The sequence below is a fragment of the Mizuhopecten yessoensis genome, unplaced genomic scaffold (genome assembly GCF_002113885.1).
Source record: "Mizuhopecten yessoensis strain PY_sf001 unplaced genomic scaffold, ASM211388v2 scaffold2137, whole genome shotgun sequence".
Classification (NCBI taxonomy): Eukaryota; Metazoa; Mollusca; class Bivalvia; order Pectinida; family Pectinidae; genus Mizuhopecten; species Mizuhopecten yessoensis.
The window spans coordinates 193421-212328 of NW_018404396.1; the positions used below are offsets into that span (position 1 = coordinate 193421).

Below are 18908 nucleotides of genomic sequence, written 5' to 3' on the forward strand. Positions count from 1 at the left end.
GTACTTAAAACAAGAGTTGGTGATACACTGTAAAAGGAGAAGAAAAATACACTGTCGGACCAGTATTTGAACCCAGAACCCTGCATAATATGGCCTCCTTTATCTAAATGGATGCTCAAAACCAATTGTGCGACCTGGTAGGTGGTACATGGTACCTAGCCCAGGTCCGCTATACACTGCTTATCCCAAATATTGTTAAGATTGCAGTCGATGAGAGAGGGTGAGAATCTTAATGCCTTAACCACACTCACATTTCATAAGTGAGTAGTTAAGATGAGTCCAGTCTAAATGAGTTCTGTTAAATATTGTTCTGTCCTACATATCATGGTACAGTGAATCCTCTGCTGTAGCATAGGTAATTAGTTTACCAATAACATTTTGCTGTCTCTTGTTTCAATGTTCCTCCAGTTTTCTCACTGACAAGCATTAACGAGGTGGTTATGGCTGGTAACAAATTAACCGCTCTAACAACTTTTTAATAGTACATATATGTCAGTCTGAAGTTATGACGACTATCCTCAAGTGATGGTAGTGCTAATTAAGGATTTGGAATTAGATGATACTTACTGGATGATGTTTCATCTAGGGTATAGAAGTGTTTACTTTTTTTTCAGAATTACTGCTCATATAATTGGCATTGAATTTCATGTACATTTTTTGTAGCATGATTTTGACAATTTTTCATTTGTTAGAGATCTTGTTGGAGAGTTATAAGATTGTGTTAGCTAGGTTTTTATTTCTTGATACAGTCTGACAGTCATCTGCAAATTAGCAAGGTTGTGTTAGCTAGGTTTTTATTCCTTGATACAGTCTGACAGTCATCTGTAAATTAGCAAGGTTGTGCTAGCTAGGTTTTTATTCCTTGTTACAGTCTGACAGTCATCTGCAAATTAGCAAGGTTGTGTTAGCTAGGTTTTTATTCCTTGATACAGTCTGACAGTCATCTGCAAATTAGCAAGGTTGTGATTTGAAGCAGTCAGTCAAATCATTAATATGGTACAAAAACAGGATTGGGACAAGGACTGTACCTTGTAGAATGCCAGAATCAACTCTTATTTGGTTGGTGATCTATCCATTGAATATGAATTCATTAATTGTCCTAGCAGTGAGGAACTGTGTTGGCCATGCATGAGCATGGAACCATGTATTCCAGATGTTGTCTGTTTATGTAACAGCTTTTTGTAAGGTACCATGTCAAGGGCCTAAAATTGCACAGTCAGCTAGACTAATATTTTTGTCAAATACTTGGAGCAGATCCTCCATGGTGATAGTGAGTTAATAAGGTTTCACAGGAATTCACCCATCCCTAAAGGTTTAGGGTAGCATGTATGTTGATGCATTCTTAATGTTTCATGACGGATTGGCATATAATGCTATATGAAACTCTGGAAGTCAATGTACCAGGGGTACATGCGGCCTGGGTAAGCTGAAATACTAACTGCAGATATTTCTAATTGCAGCAATCAATCATTAATGTCTTGTGTGCCTCTGGGAGCAATGGCTGTATTGATGTCATATGTTTTGGATTTGTTTATCCGTAATTCTCTGTTTTACTGATATTCTGTTTCAGAATACCAATGAAAGAGTTTGACCAAACAGAGTTTCCTGCCTCATACAAAGAAAATTTGCCAAAAGAGAATCTGATTTTACAATATGCAGAGAATTTCCGGAGACAATACGTGCATTTGTACAGGGACAGGAAGCCATTGTTACTCAACCCTGTCAATGAATGTGGAACAGAGGTAATACCAAGTTTAACATGAATATTTTTTTTATCAGCAATGTGTATCAGATCTGAGCTGATGCCATAGAATCTTTCAAAATAACTGCAAAATAGAAAACAAATTATGACATGACAAATTAAATACTAAATGCTTTCTAGGTGTTATGCTCTTTGACTGTAAAAGGTTTTAATCAATGAAAAGAAAATAATTGACATTGTATGATTAATTTCTGTTTAGAAATTTGTGTGTACCACAATAAGACCCACACAACTGGAATTCAAGGAGCTGTATAACTGGGAAGGGGCTGCTGAGTTTGTTGCAGATTATCTCAACTTTGAGACCTTGGAGCCACAAACTGAACTGGTAGGAGTTTTATTATCATCAACAATGGACACCTTACTAGTTTTCTTTAATACTTATTTTCATTTTGAAAATAAGACATAACACCTTAAAGATTACAGAAAGGACAGATTAAAGGTATGAGAAAATGAGTGGGTGGTATATCATTGAAACATCCTGCCAGCAGATCATGTAGTTTCATCCCCAAATGAAGCAAAACTAGTGATAAAGCCAGTGTTATTAGGATTTTAAAGCTGACGTGAATAGACTTTTCCATTGACAGAGCAGCACCACAGGTCAAAGCAGAAGTTCTTGATTCAGAGACCTGAGGCCTGCATCCAGGAATCATTTATGTAATTTTCATCATTTCTCTGGACTAGTAATCAAGCCGATGAATATTAATACTATTGTAGCCTCGGAGACTGCTGTCCCCAACTACCATCCTGAAGCGTCAGAGAGGAAACTGTTTTGACTACAGTACATTACTGTGCTCCCTGCTGATAGGGGTGGGGTATGATGCCCTGGTGGTCAATGGTTATGCAACACGTGAAACTTGTCTGGCTGATGAGTCACGGGAAATCTGTCCTTTAATGAAGAAAAAGGAGGAGGTACAGTAAAACTTCAATAAGTATATATGGGCTTTGCTAAATGTAATTGATATTCAAATGATATTTTTGACTTGTTTCATTTTATTTGAAATATGTCCTAAAATGTTTTGAGTACCCTATTTAACATGGGTCTTCACTCTTTTGTGCAATCAAATTGCCTTTGACATTCTACAGTGCTTGTACCGGCTTTATAAAAACTGTTGTCAGAAGGTTTATGTTTGCATATGTATTTGATCAGGATAACATATATACCACTGTGGATACTCATTGAAATGAATGATCAAAAACTGGAGATGATAGTTTATATAGATTGTGCCCTGTCTGCTTTGTGAAATTGAAATATCGGTATTTCTTTCAACCCTACAGGTGAAGCAAGAGGTTCAGAAGAAAGAACAGAAGAAGTATGCAGTAAAGGCTCCTAAAGATTTACGCAGCAAGTTTGAACTCAAACAAGAATCAAAATCAAAAGCTGTAAAAGAGGCAGAGGAAGAGCAACGGAAAAAAGAAGCGGAGGAGAAACAAGCAGTAAGTTTGCTGGGAGGTGTGATTAATAATAATGTAACTTGTACAGTATATTTGGATCATTGTACGAAAAATACTGGTTGCTGTTTCTGTTATGAGTGATGAGAGAACTAATGCCCAGTGCATTACAAATAACCATCAAAGAGGATAAGTCCATACTATTCCATTTAGAACTTGAACATGAATGACATTACAGTCCGAAATACTAAACATTGAAAAGTTTGGGTTGTTTAATTTGAACGATTTCAAAAGTACATATTTTGGCTTTCAACAGCACTAATGTTAATTATGACATGTTAACATAATTAACAAAGCTTAGCATGTAAATAATGTGTGGCTGAACATATATCACAGAATGACATAGTAATAGTTACACAATAGGACACCTGTTCTAGTAGATGTGTTGTTGATTTGATGAGCTGTTCATGTTTGTGTTGTAGGAGCTAGAAAAGCCCCCTCCAGATCCGCTATATGGTCTACGTGTACATGCCTGGGTACTTGTGTTGGCCGGGCGTAGGGAAGTCCCGGAGAGCTTCTTCATTGAGCCCTTTACTGGTTTGTCCCATCCTGTGGACAGTCAGAGTTACCTTGGAATTGAATCGGTATGGAATGCCTCCAACTTCTGGGTCAACATGCAGGACTGCTCCGACGGGGTCAAGGTGGGTCAATGTGCTGGACTTAAAACACTTTTTATGGCATGTACATTCAACTGACAATGGAATAGAGTTAGGTTTACTATTTACAAATTACCTGTGAACTACTGTAATGTTTCCATTGTAAAAACTGGGTGAAATTACTGCAGAAGACTGTTCAAATCCTATATGAAAATATTTAATAAAACGTTTTGTGAATCCCAGCTAATAAACAGTGCTTAATTTGGCCCCATTGGTCTTCATTATAAGACCTGTTTTACTCTTTAAACTTTGAAGTTACATTAAAACACACCTATACATGATGAAGCATACTGATATATAAATATTTAAATGTAATGTTCATGTTTTGTTAACATACTTCGATAATAGATAGTTGTGTGACAAAAAGTAGATTTAAGTTCAGAAACAAGTACAGTATTGCCTATATTAACCTGTTCCCTGCACCATTTGACCTTCAGGGTCTCAGCTATGACCTTGGAGACTGCACTAGGTGGGAGTACATGTTTCCTATCACGGAGAAGCCCCTGCTGAAGATCCCCGATGTGGATGATGATATCGGTGACCTGGATGACGATGAGGTAAGCGACGATACAGATGGTGGTCGAGGTTTTGATGTGAAGATGACAGGTTGGATGTTGTTGCGTAACTTGTCTAACATATTTGAGGTTTATTTATGACGAATCAGGGATGATATCAGATACACTGACATTCCTGCTAAAGTTACACGCCTATTTGTCTATATGTTTCTAACTCAATTCCTCGGGAGAAATATTACACTTATCCCTTAATCATCAAGTAGTGATATCGGTTAATGTTGTTTGGAGTGTTGAAGTCTTGATCTCATTTTCATTTGAAATGAAATCATTGCTGTGTAAATGTATATATCGTTGACTTATCCTTGACTTATCATTGACTTATCGTTGACTTATCATTGACTTATCATGACTTATCTAGGCATGTCAATTGTCAGCAGGGGTCGCTCCAAGGTAGATAACTCTTATACTTCCGTAATGTTAGAAAACGCCATGATACTTTCGCTGGTAATGCTGTATATGGTACCTTGGTTTATTTAACAAAATGTTTGGTAATAATTGAATGACAGCTACTCAGTTGGTTGGGGAACTCATTATCGTGGTATTATGCACTGTTCACACGAATGCTGACAAAGTAACACTTCTTTAAAGTATAAAAAATAACGTACTTTTCATCCCAATCATGATGGCATTGCCCCAAGACGACCGTATTTTTATTTTTCATAATTTTATTCGAGTAGTTAGCTTCCCTTAGTTGATTTCAACTGGTGCATTAGAGATCGTAGATAATTTACAGGTCGTTTATAATGTGATTTGTTCGTGCATGTTGATGCATATTTTTTTCCCCTCTGCCACAACTTCAGTTTGTGTATGAGTTGCCTCCCCTGTGCTATAGTTGTTTTCCACAAAAACAAAACGATGTAGGGTTAGTAAATGTCTATATATTGAACAAATTTGAAATACATTTCGTCCTTGTTTATTACCGATAGGGAGAACAGTCCTTTAATTTTTTAAGGTAATTTCTTGTTAGTGACTGTTTAACATTTTAAAATTAAGATTTAATATGCCTGATATAAAAACTTACCCTTCTTTCTATGGTAATGTGGAGATTTCAGAAATAAACTATACTTTACTTTAGGATGACAATATTGTTAGGGTTGTCTCTCTTGTTGTGATTTTACTTCAGGTACTAGATATTGATTGCTTCCCTTGAGTGTGAGTTTACAGTTGACCTCAGAAAGTATGAATTATTAATAGCATTCAATTGTGCAGGAACCAGTAAAAACCTGGCTTACTGTTCAATTAATTGACCCATGAAGTATTTAAAAAATAACTTTTCATTGGCGAAAGAATTACTTTATATTTTTAGTTGACCCTGCTAACTTATCATTGACTTATCATTGATTTATCATTGACTTATCGTTGACTTATCATTGACTTATCGTTGACTTATCGTTGACTTATCGTTGACTTATCATTGACTTATCGTTGACTTATCATTGACTTAGTTAACTATTGTAGATGCTATGCTGAGCTGTATTAAGTGTTGTAATGTTTATTGATATACTTATTAATAGTCGTATAGTCTCATACTACCTATAAACATGTAAAGTAGGGTTTTTTTGCAGAAAGAACTTTCTTTATCTTTTTTTTTTTAATTTTGTTTGTGCATGTTGCAACTATAGTGTGTGGATAACCAGATCCATGATTCAATATGTAATGCATGAAAGTGTCAACTTTTCAGAATGGCAGTGAGAGGTTGAATGCACTGCACCGTGACAACACACAGATCACCTTCTCCGAGGTTCTTTTTATCACATAAACTGTGTACATTATAATTATATCTACTCATCATTGGCACAGTGATTAGGAGAGTAGGAGTAAGAGGGTAGGGGGAGGGGGACTCTTCCTCGTCACAATATCAAAGTCTGTTTCTCTGTGTCTGGCTCTATATATGCCAGTAGTTTTATGTTTCTGGTCCTAATTGGTCCAGTTACTCCATACTGGTTCTTGTTGTATAAATACCTGCAGTTTCATGTTTGTAGTTCAAAAGAGTCAAGTAGTTTAATGTATCTAGTCCTCTAGTCCTATGGATACAAGTTTTCCATGTTTTTTGTTCTGTAGATACAAGTTGTTAAATGTTCTGGTTCTACAGCAATGATGCAGGTTTCTGCTCCTGTCCATACAAGTTGTCCTCGTTTCTGGTCCTGTCCATACAAGTTGTCCTCGTTTCTGCTCCTGTCCATACAAGTTGTCCTCGTTTCTGGTCCTCAAATGATCTTTTAGAATCTATACACATGTAGTGGTGGTATGGTAGTCTCAAGGATTTCAATATTGTTTTTGACTGTGAAGAAAAGTTAAAAGAAACAACACATTTTGTATCACATTGAGATTTTATTCGACGGTGACCTTGATGATCAGGCCGTCAGTAATGCATTGTTGGTATTGGATGATTAAATGGCTAAATTTATGTGTGTATGTCACAACAATAGGGATAAGTTGTTAGTAGGCTTATTGTATCTCCTCAAGGTTATATCTGTCTCATTACAAACTTGACAAGATTCATTGATTATCTGGTGGGATGTAACTATTGTAGTACTTACTTTGATATTGTGAAGATGGGAAGAGTAGATAAATATCTAGTCCGACACTTTTTATGATCTTTTCACCTCCGCAAACATGTATCAACAAATACATTGACATCATAATTGGGTCAAAATTAGAAGGTACAAAGTATCAATTTGAACCCTTCCGAATCACTGTTTTAATAAAGGCGCCTATAAAGACAGTGTTGTGTTGTGTTAAATGGCATTTCAAAAGGCGTTTTCTAACATTGGACAAAAATGTATCATCATTATCCAGCAGAGTGATTTGCTTAATTATTATAGTGTGGTATCGCCATATTGTAAAGTTGTGACAGATAAATGGCGGACGGTGTTGTGTGTTGTGCTGTTTTGGTAAATTCATATGTATACAAGCTATTTCAGATTAACAAGTGGTAAACATGTTCTCTTTGCATGCACTTATAGTAACCCTGCTATTGGCCTTGAGCACACTTCAGGAATAATGGTATTTTTAGAGAAACATATTTAAAACGTTAACATTTTATTTAAGGCAAATCTTTAAGAATGCTCATATATTGAGTTTATTCTTTTATAAAGAATTGCTTTATACAGATTCAATTGATATGTATGCTTGCATGAAATTCCTGACAATATGTCTGGATGTGCTGAATTGAAATGATAATTCACAAAGCAGCAGTAACTATCGACTGGTATTGGGAGTGACGGCTTATATGCTGACTGATTGCTTGTGCTTTCTCAATTTGCTGTCAGATAATTACAGACCTAGGTATTCAGTGAAGGTTTTTGAACTGATAAAGCAAATATGTCTCACACATGACGGTGTATTCCCACATGTCAGTTCATAAATACAATATTTACCTTTAAAAAATATTTTTAATTTATATTCCCTAATTGCATGTTGTAACACTGGTGATAACTTATAATACACTAGCTGGTATTTAGTTTGAAATTGGTTTAATTATTTCTGTCTGTTTTACACACTACCAATGGTTCTGGGATGTTTATTGCGTGGGGTATAAAAGGTTGATGCAAATGTTGAAAGAGTACATAAACACTTCATCAAATAAAATCATGAGTACCTGCTTACAATTTTTTATGGTCAAGGTTAAGTTCATTAGAGGATTCCTGTGTACTTTATCTACTGTGTCAGAGACTTTAAGTTTCATATTCATACTCTGACAAAACATAACTCAATCTTTTATTTTCCTTTTCCATGTTTAGAATCAACATCTGCACTTTAGCAAATTATTCATGATGTCTTGTTCATTTGTTGATGTTATTTACTCATGCATTTCCTTACTGAGATGTCAATGAACAAACCTGTATATATATTCTAGGAGTTCAAACTAATATCTGATGCATTATGTTTCACAGGAGGAGGAGAATGAGATGGACAAACACCTGGACATGCCGCCATCCTGGGTGGAGCCAATCAAACTCTCCTTACGGGGTGGGTATTCTTATGTCGCACTAGAATATGGTGTTGAAATTTGTATTGTATGCAATAATGGCTGTTGTCTATGATGTGATGATAAATGTCCTTTGCTAACTGGTTTGTGACTTCCAGACTTCCAGATGAGGTGTCCGCAAGGAAAGAAGACCAAGCTGTATAAACGTGCCAAGCTGGAGAAGTTTGCCCACTACCTGATGAAGGATGGCCTGGTCTCCAAACTATCCATGTATGATAACCGTGAATGTAGGTGGTCTTTCCTTGTGTTCAGACTGTGATTATAGGCAGTAGAGACTTCAATCCTTACAGGAATGCCATGTACGTTGGTGCCAGAGACTATCTCTAAGCTGACCCAAAAATACATAGACAAAAATAATGTAATATAGGTCACTGCCAAATATTAATATCTATATCCCTAACATTGGAGTAGAATCACCCTCCATAATGCATCTCCTTTACTACACTACAAACTAACATTACGAAATAGTAGGTTTTAGAAAGGGTTTAAAGATATAAAACTGAAAACCAGTACCTATTACCCGTCAAAACATTTGTTTTGTAAAATGCTGGTGTTATTTTTGCAAAATATTTGGCCCAGAAACAGCACTTATACCAAAACCTAGTAGACAAATAATTGATTGTCTCTAAAACAGATATTTCTGCATGGAAAGCTTAAAAAGTGTGCTTTTGGCTTATATCAGAACTTATGACCAGATATATATATTTTGTGGAAGCTAAAACTTGATGGAGGTTATATTTAACAGGGATCTATGTTTGTATACATTTTGGAGAGCAACTGAGTGCTCCCTAATAGTTTAAAAAAAGGGTTTTCACAATTTTGTATCCACTTTTGATAGCAAATCGGATTGATCTACTTGTAATGTTATAACTTTGAAAAAATTGTCCAATCAATTTCTTTATTAAATCTATAAGGTATTTTTATATGAAATAAGTAACATATTACAAACTGTGGTGTATGGTCAGTGAAGTAACATATTACAAACTGGTGTATGGTCAGTGTAGTCACATATTAAAAACTGTGGTGTATGGTCAGTGAAGTAACATATTACAAACTGTGGTGTATGGTCAGTGAAGTAACATATTACACACTGGTGTATGGTCAGTGTAGTCACATATTAAAAACAGTGGTGTATGGTCAGTGAAGTAACATATTACAAACTGTGGTGTATGGTCATTGTAGTAACGTATTACAAACTGTGGTGTATGGTCAGTGTAGTAACATATTACAAACCTTGGTGTATGGTCAGTGTAGTAACATATTACAAACTGTGGTTTATGGTCAGTGTAGTAACATATAACAAACTGTGGTGTATGGTCATTGTAGTAACATATTACAAACTTTGGTGTATGGTTAGTGTAGTAACATATTACAAACCTTGGTGTATAGTCAGTGTAGTAACATATTACGAACTGTGGTGTATGGTCAGTGAAGTAACATATTACAAACTGTAGTATATGGTCAGTGTAGTAACATATCACAAACTGTGGTGTATGGTCAGGGTAGAAACATATTACAAACTGAGGTGTATGTTTCAGTGACAGACCTGATCATGATACGAGAGTACTTTGCTTACCGTATAGACAAGCTGTGTACCAAAGTCCACAACCAGAGAACTGGCTGGAACACGGAGTATTTTGACCCTGGACGACTCAAGTGTCTCAAAGGTGACACAGCATTCATTTTAATTTGGATTCAAATATTTTTTGTACCAGTTATCATTATTTATCTTGAGTAGGTATACTTCATGTGTTTTCAATATTATTTTTTTTAAACATTTTTCCATCTGATAGCCAATGCAAGATAACACAGTAAATGGAAAATGTAACACCTGACATTTGCTATACCTCCCTAAATAGAATATATCTCTGAGCATCAGTTCTTATGTTGTACTGGCTTTTGTTATATACTGACCAACCAGTATGTCTCTGCATATAGAGCACCAGTTCAAGGCAAGCAGCCCAGGGCCGGAGAATGACAGAATCATGCTGTTTTACGATGACGCGAGAGTGGATGGACTGTTGAAGCGAGTTGAGAGTCTGTCTGAGATGACCGAAGAGTACAGACACAGGGATGACTACCTGTACTTCAAACAAGTAGAGTTTGGGAAACGGACAAAGAAGTTTGGTCCACAGGATGGAACTGGTGCCAACAACATGCGACCCATTGTGGTAGGGCTCCACTTTAAGTTCCTGGCTACAAATGCATCTATATTCTGTTCATTTCTTTGATAAGCACTTTAAAACATGGTGTATATATAGCACATTGAAAAGATGATGGTGTAACACAAAGGTTTTACCTTTATTTTCTACGTAATGTAAAAAAACTATAATAACTTCAAAAGATGTGTTTGTAAAATAACATTGGATACAGTTGTATGTGTTATTTTATGTTTGTGTAACAGTTATATTTTCAATGCGATGATGACCATCATTTTACATTGTTTTTGAAACATTCATTAAATTGGTTGTGAATGTTTGGGGTTGCAGAAGATGATTCAGAAGTTTGACAGAAACCCTAAAAAGTCAGCTAGTGAGGACATTTCTGAATTGGTGTTTCTGGTGTCAGAGGACAAGATCCAGCTAACATACCACACAGAGGACCCACGGATAGCCTCCTCCACGCGCGAGTACCTCAAACCTGCAAACTGGGATGAGAAAGGTGCTACCCTAACATTCAACTCGGAGATGCATCAAACTTTCCAGGTATGGCATAATTACTCTGCTAACTGTCTTTTTATTTAAACAAAATTTTACTTTTCTAATAGAAATTTCAGCTCAGTGTTGAGCGAGAATTGTTCTTTTTGACTATCATAACAATTTTCTGTGAGAAAGTGAAAAGTATCATCTTGTAAAAGTTGTCTTTCTTTACCCATTGCTATAAAGAACCAAAATACAGTCATGATATTTTACCTGTATTTGACCTGTTTCAAGTGTCAAAATGATTTTCTGATCGAAAATCTACAGAATTACGATATATATATGTTCTTTGTCTGTCTGGACAGGTGGACCCTACTTCACCAATGAACAAGAATGTAGAACTGTACGAGATGCTGCTGGAACTGCTCAAGGCAGAAGAGAAATGTCGTAATGATGTCCGAGATTCTGAGGAGGAGGTACAATCTGTTTTCTGGTTTCCTTATGTTACATCTTGTTTATTTAACTTATAGTTTTAAACAACTTTCATTTTTAGTATAAATTATTGAATTCATCATATGTCTCATAATGAATCTAGTTTAAAATTTGATGTTAAAAAGACAACTCAAATATAATCTAGATCTTGTTACAGGTTCGTGAGGTACTAAATGAGAGAACTAAAGAGGAGACTGCATCAGAGCTGGACATTTCTGTGTATGACACTGACAGGAATGAGAAGGCAAAGAAACATAGGAGAGAACTGGTAAGTCCTAGCTGATGTCTCATTCATCCCTCCTTCCTCAATTTGCTAGCAACCTCCATGTCCAACAACCAACCTTCATTCCCCATTAGTACACTACCAACCTCAGCTTCACTCTTCACTATCAACCTCCATTCCCCACTACCAACCTCACCTCCACTACCCACTACCAACATCCACTTCCTCACTACTCCATTCCCCACAACCAACATCCAATCCCCACAACCAACCTCCATTCCCCAAAACCAACCTCAACTCCCCACTACCAACCTCCAACCTCCACTCTCCACTACCAACCTCCACTCCCCACTACCAACATCCAACCTCCACTCCCCACTACCAACCTCCATTCCCCACTACCAACCTCACCTCCACTACCCACTACCAACATCCACTTCTTCACTACTCCATTCCCCACAGCCAACATCCAATCCCCACAACCAACCTCCATTCCCCAAAACCAACCTCCACTCCCCACTACCAACCTCCAACCTCCACTCCCCACTACCAACCTCCACTCCCCACTACCAACCTCCACTCTCCACTACCAACCTCCACTCACTACCAACCTCCAACCTCCACTCCCCACTACCAACATCCAACCTCCACTCCCCACTACCAACCTCCATTCCCCACTACCAACCTCACCTCCACTACCCACTACCAACATCCACTTCTTCACTACTCCATTCCCCACAGCCAACATCCAATCCCCACAACCAACCTCCATTCCCCAAAACCAACCTCCACTCCCCACTACCAACCTCCAACCTCCACTCCCCCCTACCAACCTCCACTCCCCACTACTAACCTCCACTCCCTACTACCAACCTCCACTCCCCACTACCAACATCCACTCCCCACTACCAACCTCCACTCCCTACTACCAACCTCCACTCCCCACTACCAACCTCCACTCCCCACTACTAACCTCCACTCCCTACTACCAACCTCCAATCCCCACTACCAACTTCCACTCACACTACCCCTTCACTCCCCACTACCAACCTCCAAACCTCCACTCCCCACTATCATCCTCCCCTACACTAGCTACTTATCTCTTATCTAAGTATTAAATTACTGTCCTACTTGTCAACCCTGTGCCTTTAACCAACCTTACTACCATTGCATTTTGAAACTGAAATCTATCTGCTGCTATATGAAAGATATAAACAACTGTGGATTTGTTTTCTGAGCTCAACAGAACCATGAGGTTTGTGGAACGTTGTTTGATATTTATTGCTGCAGTTAAACTGGCATTGAATTTACAGTGATGCAACCCTGCACTGTTGGAAACTATAGAAACATGTTAAATTGAAATTGGATTTCTCAAACAGAATCAGAAATTGACAGCAGTAGTCAGAATTTTACAAAACGTGAAAATGTTGGATAACAAAGAAGCCATGATGTAGCGGTTAGATTCTCACAAATCTCTCCGTACAGCAAGTACAATGGCAGATCTCTCCTGATTAGTCCCGACGAATCATGCACCACTTCCATATTGTTTTGCTGAAGGCGGTGATATTTTTCATTGAATGTTTTCTTCAATTAGTGTTTGTTATGTGCGGGTACTTCTCCAGGTTTCCTCTAATTATAAAAGTTAAGATGTGGGATGTCATTGTCAAGGCTGCTTAGCCAATCAAAAACATTATTTACAGATGGTGATGCTAACTTTGTTAGTGTGTATGAAATGTGTTGTTGACTGAAGCCTGCATTCCCATCAATCATGTCCCCTCCACTTGACCTTTTTATTGTTGTATGGTCATTGAAGTAATGGTCATACCTAAATGTATAAAGGTTCTGTATCATACTGACTTCAGTAACCTTGTACATGTATCGTAATTAGATGTCAATTAGATTGGTCTTGCTCATAGAACATAGATTCCAGTGATCTTGATAATAGGACATTCAACATAAAGACAATTAGTTTGATTTATGATCAAAGACCACAAAGACATACCAGTAAGTGACCGTTACATAAGATATGACATCATATGTAGTCATGGAGATTGGTCCTGGGAACATAATGTAAATTTATATAATAATTAAGTATTCAATGTCACTGGAATCTGTAATCAGGGTCACTAGTATCTTTGTTTAAAGATCTAGCTCACTGGTATCTTTGTTTTAAGATTGAGGTCACTGGTACCTTTTTTAGCTCACCTGGTCCGAAGGACCATGGTGAGCTTATGCGTCTGTCGTCCGTCTGTCGTCCGTCATCCGTCCGTCCGTCCGTCAACTTTTCCTTTAAAATGCTACTAGTCATAAACGACTGAGCAGATTTTAACCAAATTTTGTCAGAAGCATCATTGGGGAAAGGGGAACAAATTTTGTAAAATGGTGGGTCTGGCCCCCCTGGGGGCTGAGGGGAGGGGCCCAATAGGGGAAACATAGCAAATTATTCTTTAAAATCCTTCTTCTTCTGTAGGAATGAAAGGATTTGGTCCATATTTGGTGATGAGCATCCTTGGGTAAAGGGGAAACAGTTTTGGATAAACGATGGGTCTGGCCCCCCTGGGGGCTGAGGGGCGGTGCCTAATAGGGGAAATATAGCAAATTTTCTTCAAAATCCTTCTTCTGTAGGAATGAAAGGATTTGGTCCATATTTGGTGTGGAGCATCCTTGGGAAAGGGGAACCAATTTTGTATAAATGGTGGGTGTGGCCCCCCTGGGACATGATGAGGGGGGGGGGGGCAATAGGGGAAATAGAGGTAAAACCTTTATAATCCTTCTTCTACGATAGGGATTAAAGGATATTATCCTAATTTAGTCTGGAGCTACCTTGGGCAAAAGGGACCTAATTTCGTATAAATAGCGAGTGTGCCCCCCCACACCCTTGGGGCAGAAGGGAGGGGCCCAATAGGGGAAATATAGCAAATTCTTCAATGGCAGGATTTTGTCAAAATTTGGTATTAAGCACCCTTGGGTGAAGGGGAACCAATTTTGTACAAACAGTGTGTCTGACCCCCCTAGAGGCAGAGAGGCGGGGCCCAATAGGGGAAATAGAGGTAAAACCTTCAAAATCTTTCTTCTACCATAGGGATTAAGGGATTGTATCCTAATTTAGTCTGGAGCATCCTTGGGTCAAGGGGGCTCAATTTTGTATAAATGGTGGGTATGACCCCCTTAGGGCATAGGGGTGGGGCTCTGTTTGAAGTTTGTTCTTGCTATATCTCAATACTTGATGGATCTTTCTGAAATTTCATATGTACTTACAGCACCTACCATGGAGTGCTATATCCTTACTTCATACCAATTAATTTAAACATATATTCAGGTGAGCGATACAGGCCCTCTGGGCCTCTTGTTTTAAGGTTAAGATCACTGGATTCTTTGTTCTATGATCAAAGTCACTGAAATCTGTGTTCTGTGATAAAGGTCACAGGTAGCTTTGTTCGAAGATCAAGAATAGTATCTTTGTTCTAATATCAAGGTCACAAGTATATCTTTGTTGAAAGATGGAGGTCACTGGTATTTTTTTTTGAAGATCAAGGTAATTTGAATTTTTTTTCTAAGACCAAGGTCACAAGTTTCTTTGTTCTCAGATCATACAGATTCCTGCATTATTGTTTAAATGCATGTTGGAGAAGGTTTTGTGTTAATTTATTTTTTATTTTAATTGGAAAACATGTTAAGTATATAGTTTTCGTTATATATGCTCCAAATATTGTTTATGGTGAATTGTTTGTCCAAGCGTCCAGGATTAATAGGTTAAATGTGTTGCAAGGATTTTTCTAGAAACTCTGATTCATTTTTAGCTCACCTGCCCGAAGGGCAAGTGAGCTTACATATGCCATGACGCGTCTGTTGTCCGTCAACTTTTTCTGAAAATCGCTACCAGTCATAAACGACAGAGCAGATTTTGACCAAATTTGGCTTCAGTGAAGGGGTACCAATTTTGTATAAACCGTGGGTCAGGCCCCTGAGGTGCCTGAGGGGCGGGGCCCAATAGGGGAAATATAGCAAATTCTTTAAAATCCTTCTCCTTCTGTAGGAATGAAAAGATTTGTTCCATATTTGGCCTGAAGTATCCTTGGGTAAAGGGGAACCAATTTTGTATAAACCGTAAATCCCTTGGTAGTGGAGATTAAAAATTGTACAAATGGTTGGGCTGACCCCCCAGGGGGCTGAGGGGTGGGGCCAAAAGGGGACAATTTGGCTATATTGCTATAAACGACATCTGTAGAATTATGCCATGGATATTGATCATATTTGGTCAGAAGCATTCATGGGAGGCAGGGATTCAAAATTGTACAAATGATGGGGCTGACAACCCCGCCCCACCCCCCGGCCAAAAAAAGTTTATTACTTTGAAATGGTTGAGATCCCCACGGTATAACCATATCACACAATTGTGGAGTATAAAGAGAAGAATGCACATTTGCTTCCAGTATGGCCCTGGGGTTTGGCCCTACCCTTTGGGTCATAACTGTAACTGCTGAGATCCCCACCCAAGAACTATATATACAAATGCTTCGCATAAAGAGACAAAAGTAGTCACGGTATTAGAATAGACCCTGGGGTCTGACTGAACCCCTAGGGACCTAGTTTCTTAGTCACAGCTTGGAAACCGTTGAGATCCCCACCCCATAACCATACATTAAATTGCTGGGCATGAACAATCTAATACAGACATGCTACAAGGATTGGCCTTGGGGTCTGGCATAGTCACTTGGAATTCATTTGGAGAATATTTTGCCATGATTGCTTAGATATCCAGGTGAGCGATACAGGCCCTCTGGGTCTCGTGTTTAAAAGAATGAAAAAAACAAGTGATGGATGTGCCTTCTTTAAATCTTTTATTTCATTAATCAATAGATAATTATCTGGGGTACGTAATTCATTATGTTTAAGATGTCCTATAAGGATCCATTACGCATTTCTAGAATTATATGAAAAGAACCATCCTGACATGATATTTAGCATTTTTCAGTAATTTTATGAGATTTTGTAATTGATTACATTCAGAAAAAATTGATAAGAACATCCTTCTTTGAAAATGAACTACGAAAAGATTAGGTCCAAAAATACATACTTCATTAAGGAATACAGGACTAAATGTCACAGAATAAAAATATTATCTCAAGATTTCTTACAGGGAGAAAAAGTGGGTTTGTCATACATCAGCCTTTATCGCCAGCATGTGTGTAATCTTTGTTAATGTGACAGGTAGCAGGAGGGTTGTATTGATGTGTGGTAGGCTTAAGAACATGAGAAAGATAAAAATTACGGGAGGCAGTGTTGTTTAATCTGCCAGTGCTTTCCAGTGTTTCTGTGTAAGGAGAATTCCTACTATAGCTATGCGTGTCAACTCTGTTAATGTAGCAGGCACGCATTAAGGATACAAAAGTACTTTAGTAATCTTGTTTCACTGTTTGCGTTTGAGAGAATCCTCCTTCCATTACTTCTACTTTTAGAAGTTTATCAGCAGGAGTACATTTTCTGGCATTTAAAATCTGCATTTACGCCCCTATTTTATATTTTCAATTGCAAGATTTTTTCCATCAACCCTTTACAGTTTTCATCACAGCCATGATTGTAATTGAATTTCTTCAGGTGAATTTTATGTGCTGCAGTACACTTGTATATCTAATGTACGACAGTGTAAATGGTAATCGCCACCAGAATCTGATACTCCGTCTGTCTGTGTGACTCATACCAACATATAGAACTCTCACAGCTCGTCATGAAATCAATATCAAATTGAAAGCTGCAAGCTGTCAAATACCCGAATAACAATGCTAAGCTCCTGCAGATTATCCTTGTCACATGTATCAAATGCTGTATAGTATTAATATATCATTATCTATAGTTGTTTCCTGTCCCATTTATTCTACTCCCTACTCACTGCCTCCTAAAGGTCATCACAACCCTCCTCCCATCCTCTCACTTATCCCCTTTGCTCTCTATCCAGTGATGTATTCCTCCTACATCCTCCCTCCCACTGTCTAATGAGTTCATTTCCTCTTTCAACTGCTCTTCCCTTTCTCCCCTACTATCCCTTTCCTCTTAAATCATTATTTTTTTTATCTTCCCTCATCCACGTTCCCTCCCTGCATGCTCCAGTGCACATTTCCAGCCCTTTCTATTTCCTATCTACATCCACTGCTTCCCTCTTTCCTTTCCACTGCTCCCCTCCTCCCTTCCTCTCCATCCACTGCTCTCCCTCTCACCTCTCCACTGTCCCCCTCTCTCCTTTCCATCATTGCTCCCCTCCTCCCTTCATCTCAATCCACTGCTCCCCCTCTCTCCCTTCCACTGATCCCCTCTCTTCTCTCCCCTCCCCACCTCTTTCCTTTCCACTGCCCCCTCTCTCCTTTCCACTGCTTCCCTCCTCCCTTCCTCTGTCCTTTCCACTGCTCCCCCTCTCTTCTCCACTGCCCCCTATCTCCCTTCCACTGCCCCCTCTCTCCTTTCCACTGCCCCCTTTCTCCTATCCACTGCCCCCTCTCTCCCTTCCACTGCTCCCCCTCTCTTCTTTCCACTACTTCCCTCCTCCCTTCCTTTCTCCTATCCACTGCCCCCTCTCTCCCTTCCACTGCTCCCTCTCTCCTTTCCACTGCTCCCCTCTCTCCTATCCACTGCTCCTCATCTCTCCTCTCCACTGCCCCCTCTCTCCTTTCCACTGCACCCCTTTCTCATATCGACTGCTCCCCCTCTCCCTTCTCTCCACTGCCCCCTCTCTCCTCTCACCTTCTCCCTCTCTCTCTTCTCTCCACTGCCCCCTCTCTCCTTTCCACTGCACCCCTTTCTCATATCCACTGCTCCCCCTCTCCCTTCTCTCCACTGCCCCCTCTCTCCTCTCAACTTCTCCCTCTCGCTCTTCTCTCCACTGCCCCCTCTCTCCTCTCAACTTCTCCCTCTCTCTCTTCTCTCCACTGCCCCCTCTCTCCTTTCCATTGCTCCCCTCATCCCTTCCTCTCCTTCCACTGCTTCCCCCGATCTCCTTTCCACTGTTCCAACCCCCTCTCCTTTCCACTGCTCCAACCCCCTCTCTTTTCCACTGCTTCCCCCAATCTTTTTTCCACTGCTCGAACCCTCTCTCCTTTCCACTGCTCCAACCCCCTCTCCTTTCCACT

The 18908-nt window shown here is 39.0% G+C and overlaps 1 protein-coding gene across 2 annotated transcripts in view; it reads left to right on the top strand.

Moving 5' to 3' along the window:
* Positions 1-18908, top strand: part of LOC110445252 (dynein regulatory complex subunit 7-like) — a 30082-nt gene that overhangs the window by 779 nt on the left and 10395 nt on the right. The window contains exons 2-15 of one of the 2 annotated variants that reach the window (XM_021489754.1): positions 1571-1742; positions 1962-2087; positions 2477-2671; positions 3038-3196; positions 3634-3852; positions 4305-4424; positions 6124-6183; positions 8339-8414; positions 8532-8660; positions 9972-10100; positions 10372-10604; positions 10923-11138; positions 11438-11548; positions 11722-11832. In XM_021489754.1, the coding sequence (XP_021345429.1) occupies positions 1571-1742; positions 1962-2087; positions 2477-2671; positions 3038-3196; positions 3634-3852; positions 4305-4424; positions 6124-6183; positions 8339-8414; positions 8532-8660; positions 9972-10100; positions 10372-10604; positions 10923-11138; positions 11438-11548; positions 11722-11832 (2056 nt within the window). The remainder of the gene's footprint in view (positions 1-1570; positions 1743-1961; positions 2088-2476; positions 2672-3037; positions 3197-3633; positions 3853-4304; positions 4425-6123; positions 6184-8338; positions 8415-8531; positions 8661-9971; positions 10101-10371; positions 10605-10922; positions 11139-11437; positions 11549-11721; positions 11833-18908) is intronic. The other variant, XM_021489755.1, reaches the window with a different exon arrangement.